General features: G+C 39.4%; 2 protein-coding genes and 1 long non-coding RNA gene across 11 annotated transcripts in view; 1 reads left to right on the forward strand and 2 right to left on the reverse strand.

Moving 5' to 3' along the window:
* AXDND1 (axonemal dynein light chain domain containing 1) overlaps positions 1 to 1,577 on the reverse strand; it is a 46,278-nt gene extending 44,701 nt beyond the window's left edge. The window contains exon 1 of one of the 6 annotated variants that reach the window (XM_034409709.2): positions 1,321 to 1,577. The gene's annotated coding sequence lies outside the window, so the exon portion shown is untranslated. Of the gene's footprint in view, positions 1 to 560 lie in introns of all 6 variants that reach the window. The other 5 variants (XM_034409704.3, XM_034409705.3, XM_034409708.3 and 2 more) reach the window with 5 other exon arrangements.
* A 666-nt stretch (positions 1,578 to 2,243) lies between these two features.
* LOC117661159 (uncharacterized) lies at positions 2,244 to 10,328 on the forward strand. The gene is made up of 3 exons (XR_004589894.3): positions 2,244 to 2,333; positions 7,898 to 7,979; positions 10,242 to 10,328. It is a non-coding gene; the product is annotated as an uncharacterized LOC117661159 (long non-coding RNA).
* Positions 6,061 to 19,586, reverse strand: part of SOAT1 (sterol O-acyltransferase 1) — a 42,267-nt gene continuing 28,741 nt past the window's right edge. For all 4 annotated transcript variants that reach the window (XM_087890133.1, XM_087890132.1, XM_060690134.2 and 1 more), the window contains 8 exons: positions 18,159 to 18,240; positions 16,484 to 16,529; positions 15,339 to 15,468; positions 13,667 to 13,764; positions 11,758 to 11,856; positions 10,935 to 11,070; positions 10,251 to 10,396; positions 6,061 to 9,354 (listed from right to left, as the gene is read on the reverse strand). In XM_087890133.1, coding sequence (XP_087746259.1) covers positions 9,298 to 9,354; positions 10,251 to 10,396; positions 10,935 to 11,070; positions 11,758 to 11,856; positions 13,667 to 13,764; positions 15,339 to 15,468; positions 16,484 to 16,529; positions 18,159 to 18,240 — 794 coding nt within the window. In that variant the 3' untranslated portion in view covers positions 6,061 to 9,297. The remainder of the gene's footprint in view (positions 9,355 to 10,250; positions 10,397 to 10,934; positions 11,071 to 11,757; positions 11,857 to 13,666; positions 13,765 to 15,338; positions 15,469 to 16,483; positions 16,530 to 18,158; positions 18,241 to 19,586) is intronic.

Below are 19,586 nucleotides of genomic sequence, written 5' to 3' on the forward strand. Positions count from 1 at the left end.
AAGCATGCACAGCGGGGCAGGGGGGCATTGAATTATGGATGCGGGCACACACATGCAATCCCCCTGTGCTCCCCCTGCTTTTGGCACGCGACGGCAAAAAGGTTAACCATCATTGTCCTAGAGGGTATGTACTGTTTGTTATGTTTTGTTTTGTTTTTATATATCTGTGGTTGTTTTTTATGTTGTTTTTAGAGACAAAACTGTTTAATAAAAATTATTTTTTTAAAAAGGAATACTATCTCTATCTAGGATTTCTGCAGTAACTGTTTTGGGGCATTTGAGAAACAGTAATAATCCCAGTTATTTGCCTGGTGATTTTCAATTGATTTAATTTAGGGAAAAAGCTTAGTTAATAAGAATGCCACCATTTTACTCTCCATCATGAATGTATTTTTAAATTATTTTTTTCTGGCTTGAACCCAAAGCAATCTTTAGTTTGGATTTCTGAAAATAACACAATTCTGGAAAAAAAAACACAAATAATTTTAAGAATCTGAGAACCAATCTGAACATCCAAACCCAACAACACAAATAGTAAGGAGAGCAAATAGTAAGCACACCTGCTAAGTAAGGGAATAAGACAAATGGACTCACTTAATAACTGAGTGAATAGATTTAGCTTTTTAAAAATTTATACTGATTTTTTTTGTGTTAATACATGGCGCATCTCAACACTTCATAGCTCCATGAATTGATTTTCGTGTATTTGAAACCTGATCTGTATAATATTGCTTTGAAATCATCTATGTCACATCACACCTGAAGTGTAATATTAATCACGTCCTTATTAATCACCATGCAAACCTCCGGATATCTTCCATATTATCAATAGCTTTGAAATGCCATTGCTTTTAACGAAGGGAAAATCCTGTAACAAGTTAACCATCTGCCCGTTTTTAAAAAGCCAAATCTGGAACCATTCAAGGAGCCATTTTATGAATGTTATGAATTATCAGAAAAATGCTGCAGCACGAATTTTCCGCTCCTGGGAAGGTCTCCTCCACCTCCAAGACTGAACATTATCCACCACTCCGTCCCAAGTAAGCAATGAGCTTTCAAGCGATTGCTTCATGAGGACTAGAAGCGTCAGCGCATGACAAGTAAGTCATCGTGGCCCGATCTCAAAGGGCCAAAGCCGCAATACCGCGCAACAGAACCCTTCAGCTATTTGGCAGCGGGCTGAGCGAAGACAAAACAGCTCGAGGCATGGCTTTACCTACTTCTTCCGGCTTCCAGACGGCCGCTGTTGCTATGGGAACCTAGGACGCCTTTTGCGTGGAGCCTTCGCGAAGCCAAAAAACGCCCCGCCCAGGAACTCACCCCCTCCCACGCACGCTTGGAAGCCTCTCTTTCTCGATTCCTGCTTGCTTGATTCGGTTCCCGATTCTTTAAAGAAAGCCGCTTTGTCTGATTCCTGTAAAGCGCCGTAGAGATGCAGCGAGCACTATGAATAAGGAGCTAGTGCTTAAGGGTACTTAATGGCGCCGATTTCGGGATTCCCAAGAAACTAAATCCAGAAACGTTAACGCATTGTTAGAATGAGTATCTTCGAGGTTCCAGATAGAATACTTATATGTGCATTTTAATATTCCAAGGGTTGACTTCATAGTTGTCTTTGCAATCAAACGAGGCGTGGAGTTCTTGGTACTCTATGAGCTTGGTTGCAGGTGTTTCATTATCCAACTAGGTAAGTCATCGGGGCAACAGACACACTGATAATGTTAGATAGTTGGGAAATAAAACGTCAGCAAACAACCAAACCCAGAGAGCAACCAAGAACTCTGTTCAAGTTAGAGGTATTCTCTTCTGTTGAGATCAATTGGGATATGTTGAATAATAAAGCTGGGCTTGAACAGTTAACTTCCAAATTAAGTAGGAGAATCGCAACATAAGGAAGCATCTCTTGAAGTACTCAGATGCTGGTGATTACCTGACACACTCCTGTGAGATTCCCTGCATGGTATGAAACTGGTTCCCAGTTTAGGCTATAACTCTGGGATCCCCCAACTGTCTCTTGAAGTACTAATCCAATCAACCTTAGCCTCAGAAAAGTTCAATTGAGTGTTCCATCTGTATCTAATACAGGATAAAGTCAAGCAACTTGCTGAAAACCAAAAGCTATTTTATAAGGAGGATTTATAATAGTTATATAGATACACACATACCTAATACTTAATTGGATAATCCCAATTATTTACCTAATTTGATTTTTCCTTGTTTGTTTTTATTCTATTGTAGATGTGAACATTTTTATTAAGAGAGTCACAAAATCAAATCCCACATATCATATTACCAGGCACTGCAGCAGAAAAAAATCCCTACATCTTGTAAAGGTAAGGGCCATTAGCTAGGTGTTTTTATTGAAGGTGCCACTTGTGACCTTGCAAATAAATATTACAAATAGAGTTAATGCCACCTACTTTTCTAGCAAACTTTTTGTGGTCACATGCTTTACAGCTTGAATGAAGTATGTCGGATATGAATGAAGGCAACATGTTTCACAGATAGCAAAATATATTTACATTTCTGTAGCACAGTATAATTTTTTTTCCATGACACAAAGATCACACACACAGTTCAATACATTTTACAATTAATCAATGTTTTACAATTAACCAACAGTCAATAAAATTAGCTGCTTCAAAATCATGGTCTTTGACTCATCCAATGGATGAAAACTGAATTCCATTTCCTCTTATCCCTAGCAAAGGTATAATCCTTGTCATTGCTTCCAAGGGAAAAATCTGAACCACCTTGCTTGAACAATAAATGTGTCATGTGCCAAAAGCAGGGGATCGCATACACACATGCCCACACCCATAATACAATGCCCTGCCCCCCACATGCGCACACAACCCCCTTGCACTGCCCTGCTCCCCGCGCATGCGCCCATGCATCCCCACAAGACCCCCCCCATGCCCCGTTTTGGGCCTAGCAGGCCATCTTGAATCCTCCAGAGGCCGGAAACGGCCCGTTTCTAGGCTTCCAGTAGGCCCGATAGGGCTGTTTTTCACCCTCCCCAGGCTCTGGAAGCTTTCCTGGAGCCTGGGGAGGGTGAAAACTGCCTCCCCGTCCGTCAGGAGGCCCTCCGGAGGCCGAAACGACCCATTTTTGGACTTCCAGTAGGCCCATTTTTCAGCGTGAGCCCTGTACGTACCTGGCATCCAAAACAGGCCGCATGGAGACTCCTGAGAGGGGAGGGGTGGCATGGGCATGCATGCATGTCTCCCGCATGTGCAACAGAGACCCGAAAATCAGCTGGCCGCCGGGAGGTGGGCACATATGCGTGGTAGAGCTGAACTAGGGCGACGGCTTGTGTGCCCGCAGAAATAGCTCCGCAAGCTATCACCATCACGGATCTAAAAGATTGTGAAGCTATAAAAATGAAGTTCATTAGGACACTATGTGTACTTTTGCAAGAAAATAAGAATTGGCACTTTTTTTTAAATCTAAGGACATTATTTACATGTTTTTTTTCAAACAAACACACAAATAGGTTTCTTTTGCTAGATTATAATAAATCTTTTAAATGCTGTTCTTGTATCAATGACAAGGCTCACGAAACCCAAACGTTCTTAAAGAATGGAAAATTCATGTTTTAGGAACAAAACTTTTTATGCTATTCACAATTATTCAGGCATTTTGAATTTATATTCAGCTTGTATAGAAACCACTACTACAGTTGAATAATAGTGTATTTTTGAAAATGATTTAGTTCATGCACCAGATTAAGGTCTTTGTTCTTTTTTGTTCAGCTGAATCATGGTTGTTATAGTCACACCAAATAATATAAATGCTGACTGACATGTTGTGAGAACTCCACCAATATGCTCTTTGCAATGATGATTGGAGAGAAACTAAGATATTATTAGAAGTTGTTTTAGTCCAACTTCTTTGCAAATGAATAGTGTAGTTAATATTGCACTTGATTCTGGGCATACTTCAAGCTACTTTTCATGATAACACCAAGTAACATGTTTTTATTATTCAAAAACTATCTAGCTATGTCAGGGGTGTCAAACTTGATTTCATTGAGGGCTGCAACAGGGTTGTGTTTGACGGGGGGGGGGGGGGATGGGGGGGCGTGGCCAGCTCTGTCACTTGTGTTAGGGGCACCTGTGGTGGCCAAGTGCTAAGTCAGGATATCCCTCAGACCCTCCTTCCCTCTCATCTCCTTCCTTCTTTCCTTCCTTCCGTCCCTCTTCATTCTTCTTCCTTCCCCTTTCCTCATTTTTCCTTCCTTGCTCTCTTTCCATCTTTCCTTATTTTTCTGTCTTTCCTCTTTCCCTTTCTGCTTTCCTGTCCATTCTTGCATACTGAAATGCAAAAAAGGAAACATTTCTCCTTTTGTTTTGCTTTTAGTTTGTTTTGCTAGCCCTCTGCCAGCGAAAACGTAGCTCGGCTCCCTGAGCTCCATTTGGCAGAGGGCTGCAGGAGGCCGCTGCAGCAAAAAACAGGGCCCGGGAAAGCCTTGCACAGCTCCCCAAGCTGCGTTTTCACTGGCAGAGGGCTGCAGGAGGCCGTCGCAGCCGGAAATGGGGCCATGATGGGTCAGTTTTTGCTGGCAGAGGCCGTCGCAGCCATAAATGGAGCCCAAGAGGGCCGCACGCACCTCTCAAGCTCCGTTTTTGCTGGCAAAGGCACTGTGGGCCAGTCCTTTGCTGTTTCCAGGGCGACCCCGCAGGCCACATTCGGCCTGCAGGCCTTGAGTTTGACACCCCTGAGCTATGTGTTCTCTTTAATTAAACTGAACATTTCATGCAGAGATTTTATTTTATTTATTTATTTATTTTATTTCTATACCGCCCTTCTCCCGAAGGACTCAGGGCGGTGTACAGCCTGATTAAAAGCACAAAGACAGACAAAATTTAAAAATTATTAAAATTATTAAATGATAGGCCCAATTATAAAACCCCAAATTTAAAATCCCATATTTAAAACCAATTAAAATCTTTACATTGATAGCCCAGCCTGGCGGAATAACAAGGTTTTGAGGGCACAACGAAATACACGGAGATCAGAGATTTTATGAATTTCTGGGGGCAGTTCATTCAAAAGGGCAGGGGCTCCCACAGAGAAGGCCCTCCCCCTGGGTGTCGCCAGCCGACATAATTTGGCCGATGGCACCCTGAGGAGACCCTCTCTGTGGGAGCGAACTGGCCAGTGGGAGGCTACTGGTGGCAGAAGACGGTCTTGAAGGTATCCAGGTCCAATGCCATGGAGCGCTTTAAAGGTGGTAACCAACACCTTGAATCGCACCGGAAGACCACTGGGAGCCAGTGCAGCTCGCACAGGAGGGGTGTCACGTAGGCACGAGTTGCGCTCATAACCACCCGCGCAGCTGCATTCTGGACCAGTTGGAGCCTTCAGGTGCTTTTCAAGGGGAGCCCCATGTAGAGAGCATTGCAGTAGTCCAGTCGGGAGGTGACAAGGGCATGAGTGACTGTGCGCAAGGCGTCGCGATCCAGAAAGGGCTGCAACTGGCGGATCAGGCGAACCTGATAAAAAGCTCCCCTGGCCACGGCCGTCATATGTTCTTCTAAAGACAGCCGTGCATCCAGGAGGACACCCAGATTGCGAGCCCTCTCTGTGGGGGGTAAAGACTCACCCCCAATAGTCAGCGATGGCACCAGCTGACTATATCGCGACGCCGGGAACCACAGCCACTCGGTCTTGGAGGGGTTGAGTCTGAGCCTATTTCTCCCCATGTCATAAAATCCAATGTTTTCTTAAACACAATAACTTTAGTAATGCTGGGCTGGCATACATGGGCATGTTTGCAAAGGGAAAGGAGAAGCATGTCATATACTGAATATAATGTCATGACCTATGATGTCATTACAGCTTGCACTAGATGTTTATGCTTGTGTGCTGGAATATTTCATTAGCAAATTTTGATACAATTCAGCATCATTTCGGTAAATACAGGCACTTCATCTCCCATCTGCCATCTATCTTCATGCTGTATTCTTTAATTGCAGATCCTATCATATTATAGTTTGACTTTAGGATGGAAACAGAAAATTGAATTTGTGTCTTTTAAAGAAATAAAAGATTAGAGAGACTCAAAACTTTTATTTTAGAACAAATTTAGAACAACACAAGTTTTATTTCAAAATAACAAATTCAGTATTCTTTCTGTAAATGTTATTTGATTTGTCCATAACAAATTACCAAATATAAATACAAGCATTCCATGCCAGCAATTCTTAAAATATATACAATGTTTTTTTAGGAAAATCTGGTTTCAGTGTAAAAACTTTCAGTGTGAAACTTGTTCTATTAAAATGACATAATTTAATGGTTTAATTTATATCAGTCATGTAAATCTTATATCAAATTTTCCAAGGTTTCTTTCAGTTTGTCATCTTCTAAGAATTTTTTTTAAACAGAGTATTGAAACGGGTCTGTTCAATTTTCAGAAAACAAAAGGTATTTAAAATATTTTTGCAGAATGAAAATCTTCCAGTTGCCCTTTTAATACTATGAAGCTGCTTTTATCTTGAAAAACAGTCGACCCTAGTGTTCTGTGGTTAGATTAAATCACTTTAAATAAGTAATTAAAGTTATACTACAGAAAACAAACTGTATGAGTTTAGTTTAACAAAATTAGACAAAATAAAGAGAACAACCACCATCATCTATAATGCGCTAGAGAACCATTAATCAATTAAGGGAAAACTTGAAATATATACAGACTGTATTCATTTTCCCAATCTCCAATTTTTTTATTTACTTGAGTCACAGCCCCAATACCTTGTGAATAGTTCACACTAGTGAAACAGAGTTCTCTAATATTTATCTACAGGCTATATATCAGCCCTGTAGGGTATTAACTGTCAGCTACCAATATAGTGATTATGTGTCACATTGGCAAAAATATGTCTCAGGGTGTTCCATACCTAATCCATCCCATTATTACTTTCAGAGGAATGTTACTGAGCAAACTGCTATTTTAACTGGAACACTGAAGCTTTCCAAGTCAGTGCTTTTTTCAGTTCTTCAATACTAATTATGTTCTGTATCACTGCAGTGATAATCAATAAAGAATGTAAAAATAATGGGCATATGACCACATATTAATGATGTTTGTAAAAAAATTAATACTGAAGATACTATGGTCATAGTTGAGAAAGACTACCTCACAGGAATCTAATGCATGAAACTACTATATTTTTCGGAGTATAAGACACACTTCCCCCCCACCCAAAAGGGGGTGAAAATTTAGGTGTGTCTTATACACCGAATGTAGCCCCGCCCACCCACTGGCCCCTAGTGGGTGTGTTATCTCTTCCTTGATCATTCCTTTGTTCTCCCAATTGCTCATTTGGCCCCCTGGTTCTGCAAGGAAGGAGCTTATACAGATCAAAGGTGTAAATTAGGGCTGAAGTGTAAATTATCCCTTTGATGATGTCTGCAGTTCCAATTTTTTTTTTTTATTTGATTTATATGCCGCCCTTCTCCGAAGACTCAGGGCGGCTTACAGTGCGTTAAGCAATTCAGATACGTACCATGCTCTTAGATGGCACAAGAAAAACAGGAAGAAGATTGATATCGGTTCAGATCAAATGACAGAAACATATGTTTGACAAAGACCAGATACATTACAGAGGCCTAATAACAGAATATGTTTGTTACAAGAGATACAAATATAAAGGCATAATATATGTGATACAAATACAAAGGCATATTTGTGTTACAGGAACCTAATGGTTACAGAATAACAAGTTTCTACTAATTCTAGTATACCAGTATATCATATTCTAGTATTACTTATTATATTCTTATTACTGTTTCCCTTCATCACCAAAAAAGGTAGGTGCATCTTATACTCTGGTGTGTCTTATACTCTGAAAAATACGGTATATCTGCTGGCTGAGTGAATTTTTATTGATAGAGAGGAAAACTGCCTATGATTGTAAATGAAGAGAGCTTCACTTCCAAATTCTTCAAACTGGGATCGTAACAAGGAAGAGAAGGTAGTATAAAATGTACCTTTCACGACAACCTCTTTTTTTTTTAAGTCTCATTCAATTGTTAAGTTAATAATATCACATTTAAATTGGTCTTAAACTAAAGAGAGAAGGAAAGTTTTAAACACATTTTGTTTTAAATTCTGTGATCTTCAATAGAACACATCATTATTACAGAAACTGGTCCTAGTCTAAATGTTAATGGAACCCACAAGGCTATCCCTGATAACTCTGCTATAAGCCTGCAATGTAATTTACAACATGTTTAGTACTTAACATTTTCTTATGTTAACAGTTCAAAAACTAAAAGATAAATGAACCTGGTAGTAAATGGCCACTCTGTGTTGTCAGATTATTAAGAAACTAAGCATCAAAGGAAGTACTAGACGGTACAGTCAATAACACTGGGCTTACTTTAATTTGAAAGAAAAATACTGAAAGATGTCAAAGCAAAACATGAGACACATTTTTCACAATACATTATTCACACAGGCAATAATTTTACCCTTTAAAGCAGTGTTGGATCATGCCCAACTTTTATTTACCCTAGGCCAAATTACAATTTCTACTAATATCTGTTGCATGGCTGCATCCGTCGAAACCATACATTTATATTATTGCTATTACAGGAAAAGCCCACTTATGGCAGGTGATCTAAACCAGGTATTAATACATTCACTTACAAGGGGGGGATATCTTTGACTCATCACCAAAGAGGGCTCTCAGTAATATATTTCAGCAATCCTTCATAATATGGTTTAAGAAATAAAATAAATTGTAAAGGTACCTTAACTGTTCCTTATTTTTTTCTCTAACCCCCCCAGTGTGAATAGCCATACCTGTTTTTTTCTCAGGTTCTGGACAAAAGCAGCAGCTGGCCTATTCGTAGCAGCTGTAGTACAAATACAGTTCAAATGTCTCATTTCAAGTGTGATTCTGACAGAAGATTTATGCAAATAGTCACTATTATCCAGATCACACAATACTACTTTTTTAAGGAAACAATGGGTAAAAGGAATACTACATAGACAGCTATTTGCAATAGGCAAAACTTAACTAGAAATTTCTTCACTAACCTTTTAGCAGTTTTCATGACCAGCATGTAAATGGCTCATATTGGAATAACTAGGAATGAGAATAATCTACTGGGCCTTGTACAGATTTAGCTGCCTTGTGCGCCAAAATGCCATCATTTTCCAGAAATACATACAATTTCCTTTTTTAAAAAAAGGCTCAACTCATTTATATCATTGGACCCAATTTGTTATTGTTTGACTAAAGAGCATCTTCTGATCTCGGTTCTAAAGACAACTCCCAGAGGTCTTCATATCCTAAGAGGGCAAGACCAAGAACGTGGTTTCACATAATCCAGGAAAGTTGGCTAGAAGACACAAGAGGAACAGTAATGTTAGGCAAAAAAGTATAGAATACTTTGCCTTGTCTAGCATCATCCAATAAACCACATTTACTCACATAATAACCCAGATATATTTTCATTTGGTAACCAGGAAATGCAAAGAATTTAGAGAGAACCCTATGATTTTCATAAATCTACAAGACTCTCCTTGCTAATAAAAATCTGGACAGACTTTTTGGAGGAGAGATCAAAACTGCCATCACTTCCAGGTATTTCTCACTCAGATCTAAATTCAGATCCAAACCCTGTGTTTTGAAACCGCTCCACCTGAGATTGAACTTCAGTAAACTTATATGAGGTTAAAGCAGTAAATCTACCTGTGTCCAGAGGATTTTACAAACTTCTGCAGTCCAGGTACCAGACTTGGGAATTATACAATGACATTTCACTTACATACAGTCTCATTGTGTGCATGCACTTATGAGATGTATTCTGGCACTGCATACCACAACAGAGATGGTGAAAATCCTAATGTACTGAGTGGAACCGAAACCTAGTGGACAATCTAAGAAGTTAATAGAATGAAGAAATTACTAACTTCCATATGCATGTACCGTGTTTCCCTGAAAATAAGACCCTGTCTTATTTTTTTTTTAACCCTGAAATAAGCAGTTGGCCTTGAGCGCATACCATGCGCTCAAAAGCCCAATTGGGCTTATTATCAGGGAATGTCTTATTTTGGGGAAAACAGGATAGTTCCTTGCTACCTTCCTGCCCTACCTTCCAAAAATGCATGGTCTTAATTTTTCTAGAGCTTGAATGCCAGCTAATGCATATATAATTTTTTTGTAGTTCTTGTCTCTAAATTCATGGCTCTGAATACTAACTGAACCTATTCTTATTACAAACAGATTACTCACATTTTCCCTGGGACAATACTGACGGGCATATAACTCTTGCCCGTAAAGGCATATAAGGACACCTTGGCCAAGGAAGAGGGACGTCCACATGATGATGTTAAAAATGGGGTTTTTCCGCCGGTCATGGAGAATGAAGTTGAAAACCACTGAAGGAAGGAAATAACCATTTAGACTGTAAACTCTACGCCCCCCCCTCTAGACCCAAATGCATCAGAACATTGTTGCAATGATAAAACATGTTTAATAAATTACAAGGCTAGTCTCTCAAATTGAAAATTAACAATGTAATTTGAATTTTATACTCCAATATGGAAAAATTAAAGGCAGAACACACAGCTATTAAGAGGAGGAAGAGAGAACCTTTCACTCTACTCTCTGGTTTTTTCTCCCTTCTACTCTCACAATGTTGCCCAGCAAATTAGTGACAGGCTTTACACTCATTCCATCTGTCTCCAATAAGTACTCTATACCTAAAATATTCCTACCAAGCAACTCCGCCATCACTTCAAAACTGGCTCCGGAAAAGAGGAAATGTGATCTGAGATCAGAGATGACTTCTGGGTCAGAGTGTACAAATGCTAGCCATGCTGGAACCTCACCATATGACACATTGCAAATTAGCCATTTACTATTCAAATTATTTTTCCCCTCAACATTTTGCTGAAGGATATATTTAATACTTACTTCCAAAACACAGGAACAAGGAGAACAGGACTGGATACAGGTAACCCAAGCAAACAGCCAGGATATATTCATGTACTGCAGCAGAAACCATGAAAACTGACAGCATAGCAACTGCTTTGAATTTTTTTCCAAAGAACTGAGGTTGACAGACAGACAAAAGAAACAATGTCCAATGATTAAAAAAAAAAAATATTTGCGCAGCTTCTGGAAATCATCCAAAACTTCCTATTAGCACTTTGTACAGAAATTTATAAATGCAGATTTTTTAAAAATATGGTTTTCCATCAGGAGGTATACCAATATGGGCTCCTTTAGAAGAAATAGTGGTGCAAACATAGCACAAAATAAATACATATGTGATATTTCTCTGAAGAGAGAGTTCCCATTAAGTTAACTTAACTTAAATACATCTGAGTATCAAATAAAAACACACAAAAAGAAAATGATTAAATTCAAAATGTACAGATTTACTGCCTCCTTATGGCAGGGAGTGTTCCTGGGGAGTGATGAGTAAAGAATGCTGGGAACGTCTGCCAAGACTACATACATCATGGGATGACTATCATCCCAGCTGCCAGCTAAAGCAAATGGGCACCTATATTGGGCAGAAGTGATATAGGAAGAAGCTGGAGTAGGCAATCGCTTTAGAGACAATAGCAAAACTGTCATTTCATTCTGTACAGAAGAAGGCAATGGTAAACCACTTCTGTATTTTATCAAGAAAATCCCATGGATAGGAAATCTTGAAGAAAATCTATCTAAAGTGGTTACTTAAAAATGGCATCAACATAATTAGTCAATTAGTTATAAGTCTGCTGCTTACCCAAATGAAATCTCTGTAGGCATAGTAATACAGCCAATCATGTACTACGATATTCCAAGTTCGGTAATAGTTTGAAAAAGATGTAGAATTCCACCAGTCCTAAAAAGGTATAAAAAAGAACAGAGAGCGAAGTTCAGAATTGAAGACCACTATATCAAGGATCTGCTGCTTCTCCAATATTTCAATAGTACCCCAAATATAATCTTCAAATCTCTAAATTGAGAGATGATGCAACTTTACACCAGTTTAGTGCAGTAGCTAAGGCAATAAGCCAAAAAATGGGAACCTATGAGTTCTAGTCCCACACCTTAGGCACAAAGCCAGGTGGGTTATCTTGAGTTATCCAGTCATTCTCTCAGTTGTAGGAAGAAGACAAGGGAAAACCTTTTTGAAAAATTCCTTGCCAAGAATGCTGCAGGGACTAGTCCAGGCAGTCAACAGGAATTAAGACTAAGTCAAAAGAAGACAAAGAGAAAAAGAAAACACTTGCAACTTATATTTCTAACTTATTGAAACACTTTAGAATGGAAGCATTCAACTTGATGTTTCCAGATCTGTTGGACTAAATGACTCATCAGATTTTGTTGGAATAGTCAATGAACAGAAATAAGATGAGGTGTGATCCCAAAATATGGAAGACCCCACAAAACTCATATAATATAAGGAACATATTTCAAAAGATCTCACCATATTCTTTAGGGCTTGTCCCTTAGAAGACTATTAGATCTTTGTAGGGAAAATACTATAAAGTAGATTTACTATGGCTCAAAAACTATTTTTATCATTGTTTTTAGGCTGCACAAGAAACTGTTACAAGCTTAAAGAAAACATAACAGATTCAGAACAAGCTTCTGTAAGATCATCTGCCATTCAAAGACTTCAGCAATTGCCAAGACTAACAAAACATTTTTCTTCCTGGATAAAACCATGCCAAACTACCAACATAGTAACAGACAGTCTAATGCACATGTGGCAATTATGTCTGTCTGTCAGTCAGTATTATATACTGACCTTTCTTGATCGGGATTCCCTGTGCACAGTCACTCATGCCCTCGTCACCTCTCGCCTTGACTACTGCAATGCTCTCTACATGGGGCTCCCCTTGAAGAGCACCCGGAGGCTCCAACTGGTCCAGAACGCAGCAGCGCGGGTAGTGACGGGAGCAGCATGGTGCTCCCATGTAACACCGCTCCTGTGTGAGCTGCACTGGCTCCCGGTGGTCTTCCGGGTGCACTTCAAGGTGTTGGTTATCACCTTTAAAGCGCTCCATGGCATAGGGCCTAGCTATCTTCGAGACCACCTGCTGCCACCGACGACCTCCCATCGACCCGTGCACTCCCACAGAGAGGGCCTCCTCGGGGTGCCATCAGCCAAACAGTGCAGGCTGGTGACCCCCAGGGGGAGGGCCTTCTCTGTGGGGGCACCTACCCTCTGGAATCAATTGCCCCCCGAGATAAGGAGAATCCAAGACCTCAGTGCCTTCCGCCGTGCCCTTAAAACCTTCCTTTTCCAGCAAGCCGGGCTGGCCTAATTTTTTAAGTGTTTTTAATTGTTTTGTTTATCGTTTTTAATTAATGGGGCCAAATTTATATATATTTTTAATTGTATTTTAATATTTGTACTTGATGTTTTTACTTGGCTGTTCACTGCCCTGAGTCCTCAGGGAGAAGGGCGGTATACAAATTCAAAATAATAATTATATATATATATATATATATATATAAAATAAATAAATGTAACTCAGTGCATAACATGCATGTGCATATCTGCATATGTACATATAGCATAAGTACATATAATTTCTTTTTAAATGGGCACCTTTTCCCTTCTTGCCCCTTGCCAATTTGTTGCATTGTAGTTATTCTTTCAGAAAAGCCTGGCAAGACTATGCACTTTGGGCCTCAGTTACCTGATAAAACATTCTGTCAGCAAAGCGGAGCACCTCAGCAAAAGCATTAAGCCAGCAATGAAGGAATGCAAAGAAGGTCAGGAACAGAATCAATACACCTAGGTAAACATTAAAGAAAAAAAAGCAAGTTAATTTTAATTTAAAGTTAAAAACAGGCTGCATCTTCAGTCTATTCAGTGTTCTAAGTATTCTAATGATACCTGTGGAAACAACAAGTATGGCCTGTCATTTTTAACGATTACTTGTAAGAAGTTACCTTCTGGGGCAGCATTTGAGTGAATAGATTTCAGGAGCATCTCAGTGTCAATGCATGTTGAAAAGTGGGATTTGGTATGACAGCAAGACTGTAATGTGCAAAATGAAAGAAAGGATGAAAAGGAAACAAGCAGAACAAGCTGACCACTAGGTGTCTGGAAGAAAGTTTAACAATAAGAAAAAGGGAAATGTTTTATATTTTTAAAACATCTACTTTGAAGAGCCTTTACTTCAACAAGTGGTATCCTTTCTATAAGTAGAGGATTACTTAGTGGTCAAGAAGAAATATTCATAGTTGTTATATGTTTTGGCCACGGTGACAGCTACCTCCACTGCAGAACATCTACATAGCACTGCCACCTATGTAGGTGTGTCTATAGACCAAGCAGAAGGACGTCTAGTGGCTGGGAATATTTGAAACAGGGATTTTTGTCCCTGTGTAGAAAAATGGCAAGAACGGAGTTTACAGTAACTCAGAAACAATTAGGGGATAGAAAAATGTGTTAAGAAGGAAGCTGTTATAGGAAGAAGTCAATATAAAAGCAGGAGAAAGAATGGGAGAGACTGCAAATGGTGGAAATAGGATGAAAGTCATATATGAAAAAAGGAATACTGTAAAATGCTTCTGGGAAAGAAATATAGGTAATTGAAATACAATTTCAAATAGAGGTTCTCTATGTAAAATCTCTGGTCACTAACTGCTGCATAAAATGGTCCAGAATTTAATGCACCATGGTATGGTATATCCAGAAGCAGTGTTTATATGTTTAAAGTTTAAATTAAAGGTGGAGCTCCTTTGCCCAAAAAAATGATAGGAGCAAACCAGTGGTGAAATGCAAAAATTTTTGCTACTGGTTCTGTGGGTGTGTGTGTGTGTGTGTGTGTGTCATGTGACTGGGTAGGCGTGGCCAACTTTTGTTTTTAAAGCATTTTTACTATCTATTCGCCCAAACCGGTAGTTAAAAAATTCTTTTAAAAAGTAAAAAAAAGGTTCCGACGATCACACGGCAGAGCTGTGATCGTCGGAACCTTTTTTAAAAACTTTTTAAAACTACTGCCCAAACCGGTAGTTTTTACCACTACCTGTTCACCCGCAGTGGAGCGAACGGGTAGCATTTCACCCCTGGAGCAAACAATGTAGAAGCTTATTTGTATTTACGTTATTTTAGAAAAGTATAGGGCTGCCCATTGCTAATGTTTTTCTGGTACAAAATGCCTGTAAAAGAAATAATGCTTGTCTTCTTTTATTTCCTCTAATCCTAGAGAGGTCATTTGCCTTTATTTCCTCTAATCCTAGAGAGGTCATTTGCTAACACACATTTAGCATGCCTCAGATAGTTAGCTATATCACTTTTGTAATTGCATTGCATTCAAAAGCTTTGAAGGAAAGACCACAGGCTGATTCACAGAAGCTTACCTGGAAGAATAGAGTTGAAGATGCAAAGAACTAGTCCTCGTAGACTGAAGTGTCCCAGGCTATAATTCCGATACGTTGGAATACAGAGTCTTACAAATATGTAGTAAGCATAGAACAATGAACCAAGAATCTACACAAGAGGAAAAACCAAAATCAGTTGACAATCAGAGAAATTTGGAAGGAATCATAGGGCAATTTTTTTAAAAAACCTACCCATCTCCCTCAAGTGACCTTCGTTTATTTTACTGCTTAGAATGTAATTGTTCTAGATGTAGGCAGAATGGTGGAAAATATACTTCTCCAGTTGCCTTAGGCTATAATTTCATATTCTGGAGAAGCTTTCTATAAGTTGCCTCTGGTGGAGCTTCAGGGTAAAATAGGCAAAATGCCTCTGATCACCCTTCCTTATGTATGCTGGTGATCTGGACTCATATAAACAAATAATGGTGTGGATTCAACAGTGAGTTACTGTCTATGATTTTAGTTGCCACCGGAGTTAATAACCCAAAATGGAAAAGGAAGGAAAGTCTAGGTATTTTAAGGGGGCCCTTCCCACATATGACTAGCAAAGTTGCCAGAACTGATGGGACTGAGGAGATATTCTATTTTAAAATGCCTCAGCTTTTCTGCAGGAGAATAGCTATGGATCCCCGGCTCTTTATTAATATTACTATGTGCATGTGCATTTTCTCAGGATCTTGATGAATATATAGTATACTCAATTAGTGAAGCAAACACAAAAGAAACAGTTGCTTTGAAAACAAAGATGGTTCTAAACATTTTCTAGTACTATTTCTATAGTTTCTGAGGACTCTGAAAGTGAATGCTGAAGGACTAGTTCTGGAAATAGATTCAGAAACTGTTCAATGAAGAATCTGAATCGTTTTCTTTTTGCTAATTTCCAATTCTTGTTGTAATTTCAACATATTTAGAGGGCACCAGATCATGGAAGGCTAGAATAAGCCAGCATCTTATGTTGGGTTTGTAATAAGCCACAGATTTACTAGGCAACAACAAAGGCTCTGATTTATAGCAGTGGAAAATAAAGTGATATAGATATACACAAGCAAGACAGCTAATAAGTACTTTTAGGTCTAAGGACTGTTTTCCATCAGGGAAATATCAGGTAAAGAAAAGTCACTAACCTGTGCAATCTTGGTAGCCAGATAGCTCCATCTTATTGTGGGTGTTCTGAAAAGAACATGATATCATTTTTTCAGTTCTCAAATAGTTTGGTATTATTCCACGTCATATTTTTAGCAAGTATAATTAAGTGTACTACCTAGATGTTGATTGTAGCAAACTCAATATAAATTCAATTTCAACATAAGAATATATCACATTATTTCAATTATATAATGTAGGTAAATTTATTTGATAGGTATGACATTGTTCATCAAAACATTGTGCATGTTTTGTTCTGAATCTGACAAGTCATTATTGATATTGTTATACTTTGATTTTTTAAAATTAATTAAATGAATAAACGCTGGTAGAAATATATAGGCAGAAAAATATGGAAAAAAGTTCTGAAGACTTCATATAACCAATAAATAATCAAAGTTCAGCCTGTTTTTTGGGGACTGAAAGCATGGGTGGACAAAGGAAATGTGGAGTGATTTTGCTTTGCTCATAAAAAGTATGTAGGCTAATGCGGTTGCACAATGTATTTAATTCAAAAGTTATGATAAAAATAAGGTCTGCAACCATTTGCTTAGTCCAAGGCCTGAAGACCTCCATTGGAAAAGCAGGTCCAAGGCCTGTGGGGATCCTGTGGGGTGGGAAGCACCACATGGGGTATCTCAGGGGGTGGGGGAGGCCCTGGGAAGTCTGGGGCAAGCAGTCCAGGGCCTGCTCCTAGATGTCCCAAGGCTTCCTCCATTCTCTGCTTAATGATTGCATCAGAGAGTAGGGATGGTGGTCATTAAGTGAAGTGATCACACGGTCACTTCACTTAACCACCATCAAAACTTGCAACCATAATGGGCAGGCGCCATTCCGGTCATGAGTATATTTGATTGTCTGCAACTCTTTAATATACAATGGGACAAACAAGTGAAGAGAATTCAAATCCTACAACATTTCATAGAATTAGAGATTAAGTTTGTTAGAAGCAAAAAGAATATGAAGTTGGTATATTTGGTTAAATTTAAAGTACAATCTTTATTTGCAAAGTTGTGGCAATTCTTTAATGACTAATTGCAGACATTGGAATTAAAAAGTTGATGTTTTATACATTTGTTTATAGATAAGGAATGGAACATGGGATGAAGAGGTATATTTTTGTAACTTTGTAGTAGGTGAAAGTTTCTAAATTTGTTTAGAGTTGTGGTGCAGTTTGAAAGCCAATTCTTTACATATTTTCTTATCACATTTTTCTTTTTTCTTGTACTTTTTCTTCATACTATTCTCTTTCTGTAGGTTTAGTTTGTATTAGTTTTTATTACTGCAATTAAAATTCTAAAGAAAAAAGTTCTTTTTATTTATTTGTATCCTGCTTTAATTTTTTACAAATAACTCAAAGCAGTGAAACATATTCAACTCACCTTCCTCCTCCTCTTTTCCCCACAACAAGAATCCTGTGAGGTGGGTTGAGCTGAGAGGGAGTGAATGGCCGAAAGTCACCTAGTTTGCTTTCATGACTAAAGTGGGACTAGAACTCACAATCTCCTGCTTTCTAGGCTGGTGCTGTAACCACTAGACCAAACTGGCTCTCTATTTGCAGCTTGGCTAAAAATTAGCAATACTACAAGCAAATGCATATAATACCAATCCCTTCATAACAGAAATGAAATTGCCACATGCAAAGTTATTCATTACCTGGGATATTCATCTCGGTAAATAAGAGTGGGAGCAAAAAGAAAATACAGATACTGGGAAACTTTAGGAAGGTGAAAAGAATCTGGAGGAAAAAGAAAACAGAAGAATAGTTTGGTACTAGCGCATATAACATACACACAAAAATAAACTCATGTTTTCTACCTTGTTCCTGGCTCTTATTAATTCTGAGTACAATGATGCTTCTTTAGGTATGAACTAAAGAGTTCATACAGTTCTGCCTGACTGGACAAGTCCTATATCAGTGTTTTTCAAATTCAGCTGTGTAGACTTTAATTCCCAGAATTTTGAGAGTTGAAGTCCACACAGCTTAAATTTGTTGAGGTTGAGAAACACTGGCCTGTAGACCAGTCCCACCTAATAAGAGTGCTATTCCCAGAACAGCAAAAAGGACAAGAAGGTTTTATTTATTTATTTATTTATTAATTAAATTTATATACCGCCCTATTCCTGAGGAACTCAGGGCGGTGAACAGCGAACGATAAAAAATACATGTAATACAAATGTTAATTAAACAAAAACCAATTAAAATATACTAAACACTCTGGTCCTAGATAATTCAAGACATCCCAGTTTAAAATAAAATCGAAAGCAATATAAAGGGAAAGTTAGGCCAGGCCAGCCTGCTGAAACAGGAATGTTTTGAGGGCACGGCAGAAAGTGCGCAGATCCGGAATCTTCTGTATCTCTGGGGGGAGCTCGTTCCAGATGGTGGGTGCCCCCACAGAAAAGGCTCTCCCCCTGGGGGCCGCCAGTCGACACTGTTTGGCTGACGGCACCCTGAGAAGCCCCTCTCTATGGGAGCGTACTGTGCGGTGAGAGGCTATTGGTGGCAGAAGGCGGTCTCGTAAGTACCCCGGTCCTAAGCCATGGAGTGCTCTAAAGGTGGTAACTAAGACCTTGAAGCGCACCCGGAAGACCACAGGGAGCCAGTGCAGCTCGCGCAGGAGGGGAGCCACATGGGAGCGCCATGCTGCTCCCATAACTACCCGCGCGGCCGCATTCTGGACCAGCTGGAATCTCTGGGTGCTCCTCAAGGGGAGCCCCATGTAGAGAGCATTACAGTAGTCCAGGCGTGAAGTGACGAGGGCATGAGTGACTGTATTTAACGAGTCCCAATCCAGAAAGGGACGCAACTGGCGAATCAGGCGAACCTGATAAAAAGACCTCCCGGCCACAGCCGTCAAGTGTTCTTTTAAAGACAGCCGTGAGTCCAAGAGGACGCCTAAGTTGCGAACCCTCTCTGTGAGGGGCAATGACTCATCCCCAATAGTCAGTGATGGCACCAACTGACTATATCGGGACGTCGGAAACCACAGCCACTCGGTCTTGGATGGGTTGAGCCTGAGTCTGTTCCTCCCCATCCAGATCCGTACAGCCTCCAGGCACTGGGACATCACTTTAAGGGCA

Source organism: Pantherophis guttatus, chromosome 3 (genome assembly GCF_059756535.1).
Source record: "Pantherophis guttatus breed Tessera chromosome 3, ASM5975653v1, whole genome shotgun sequence".
Taxonomy (NCBI): Eukaryota; Metazoa; Chordata; class Lepidosauria; order Squamata; family Colubridae; genus Pantherophis; species Pantherophis guttatus.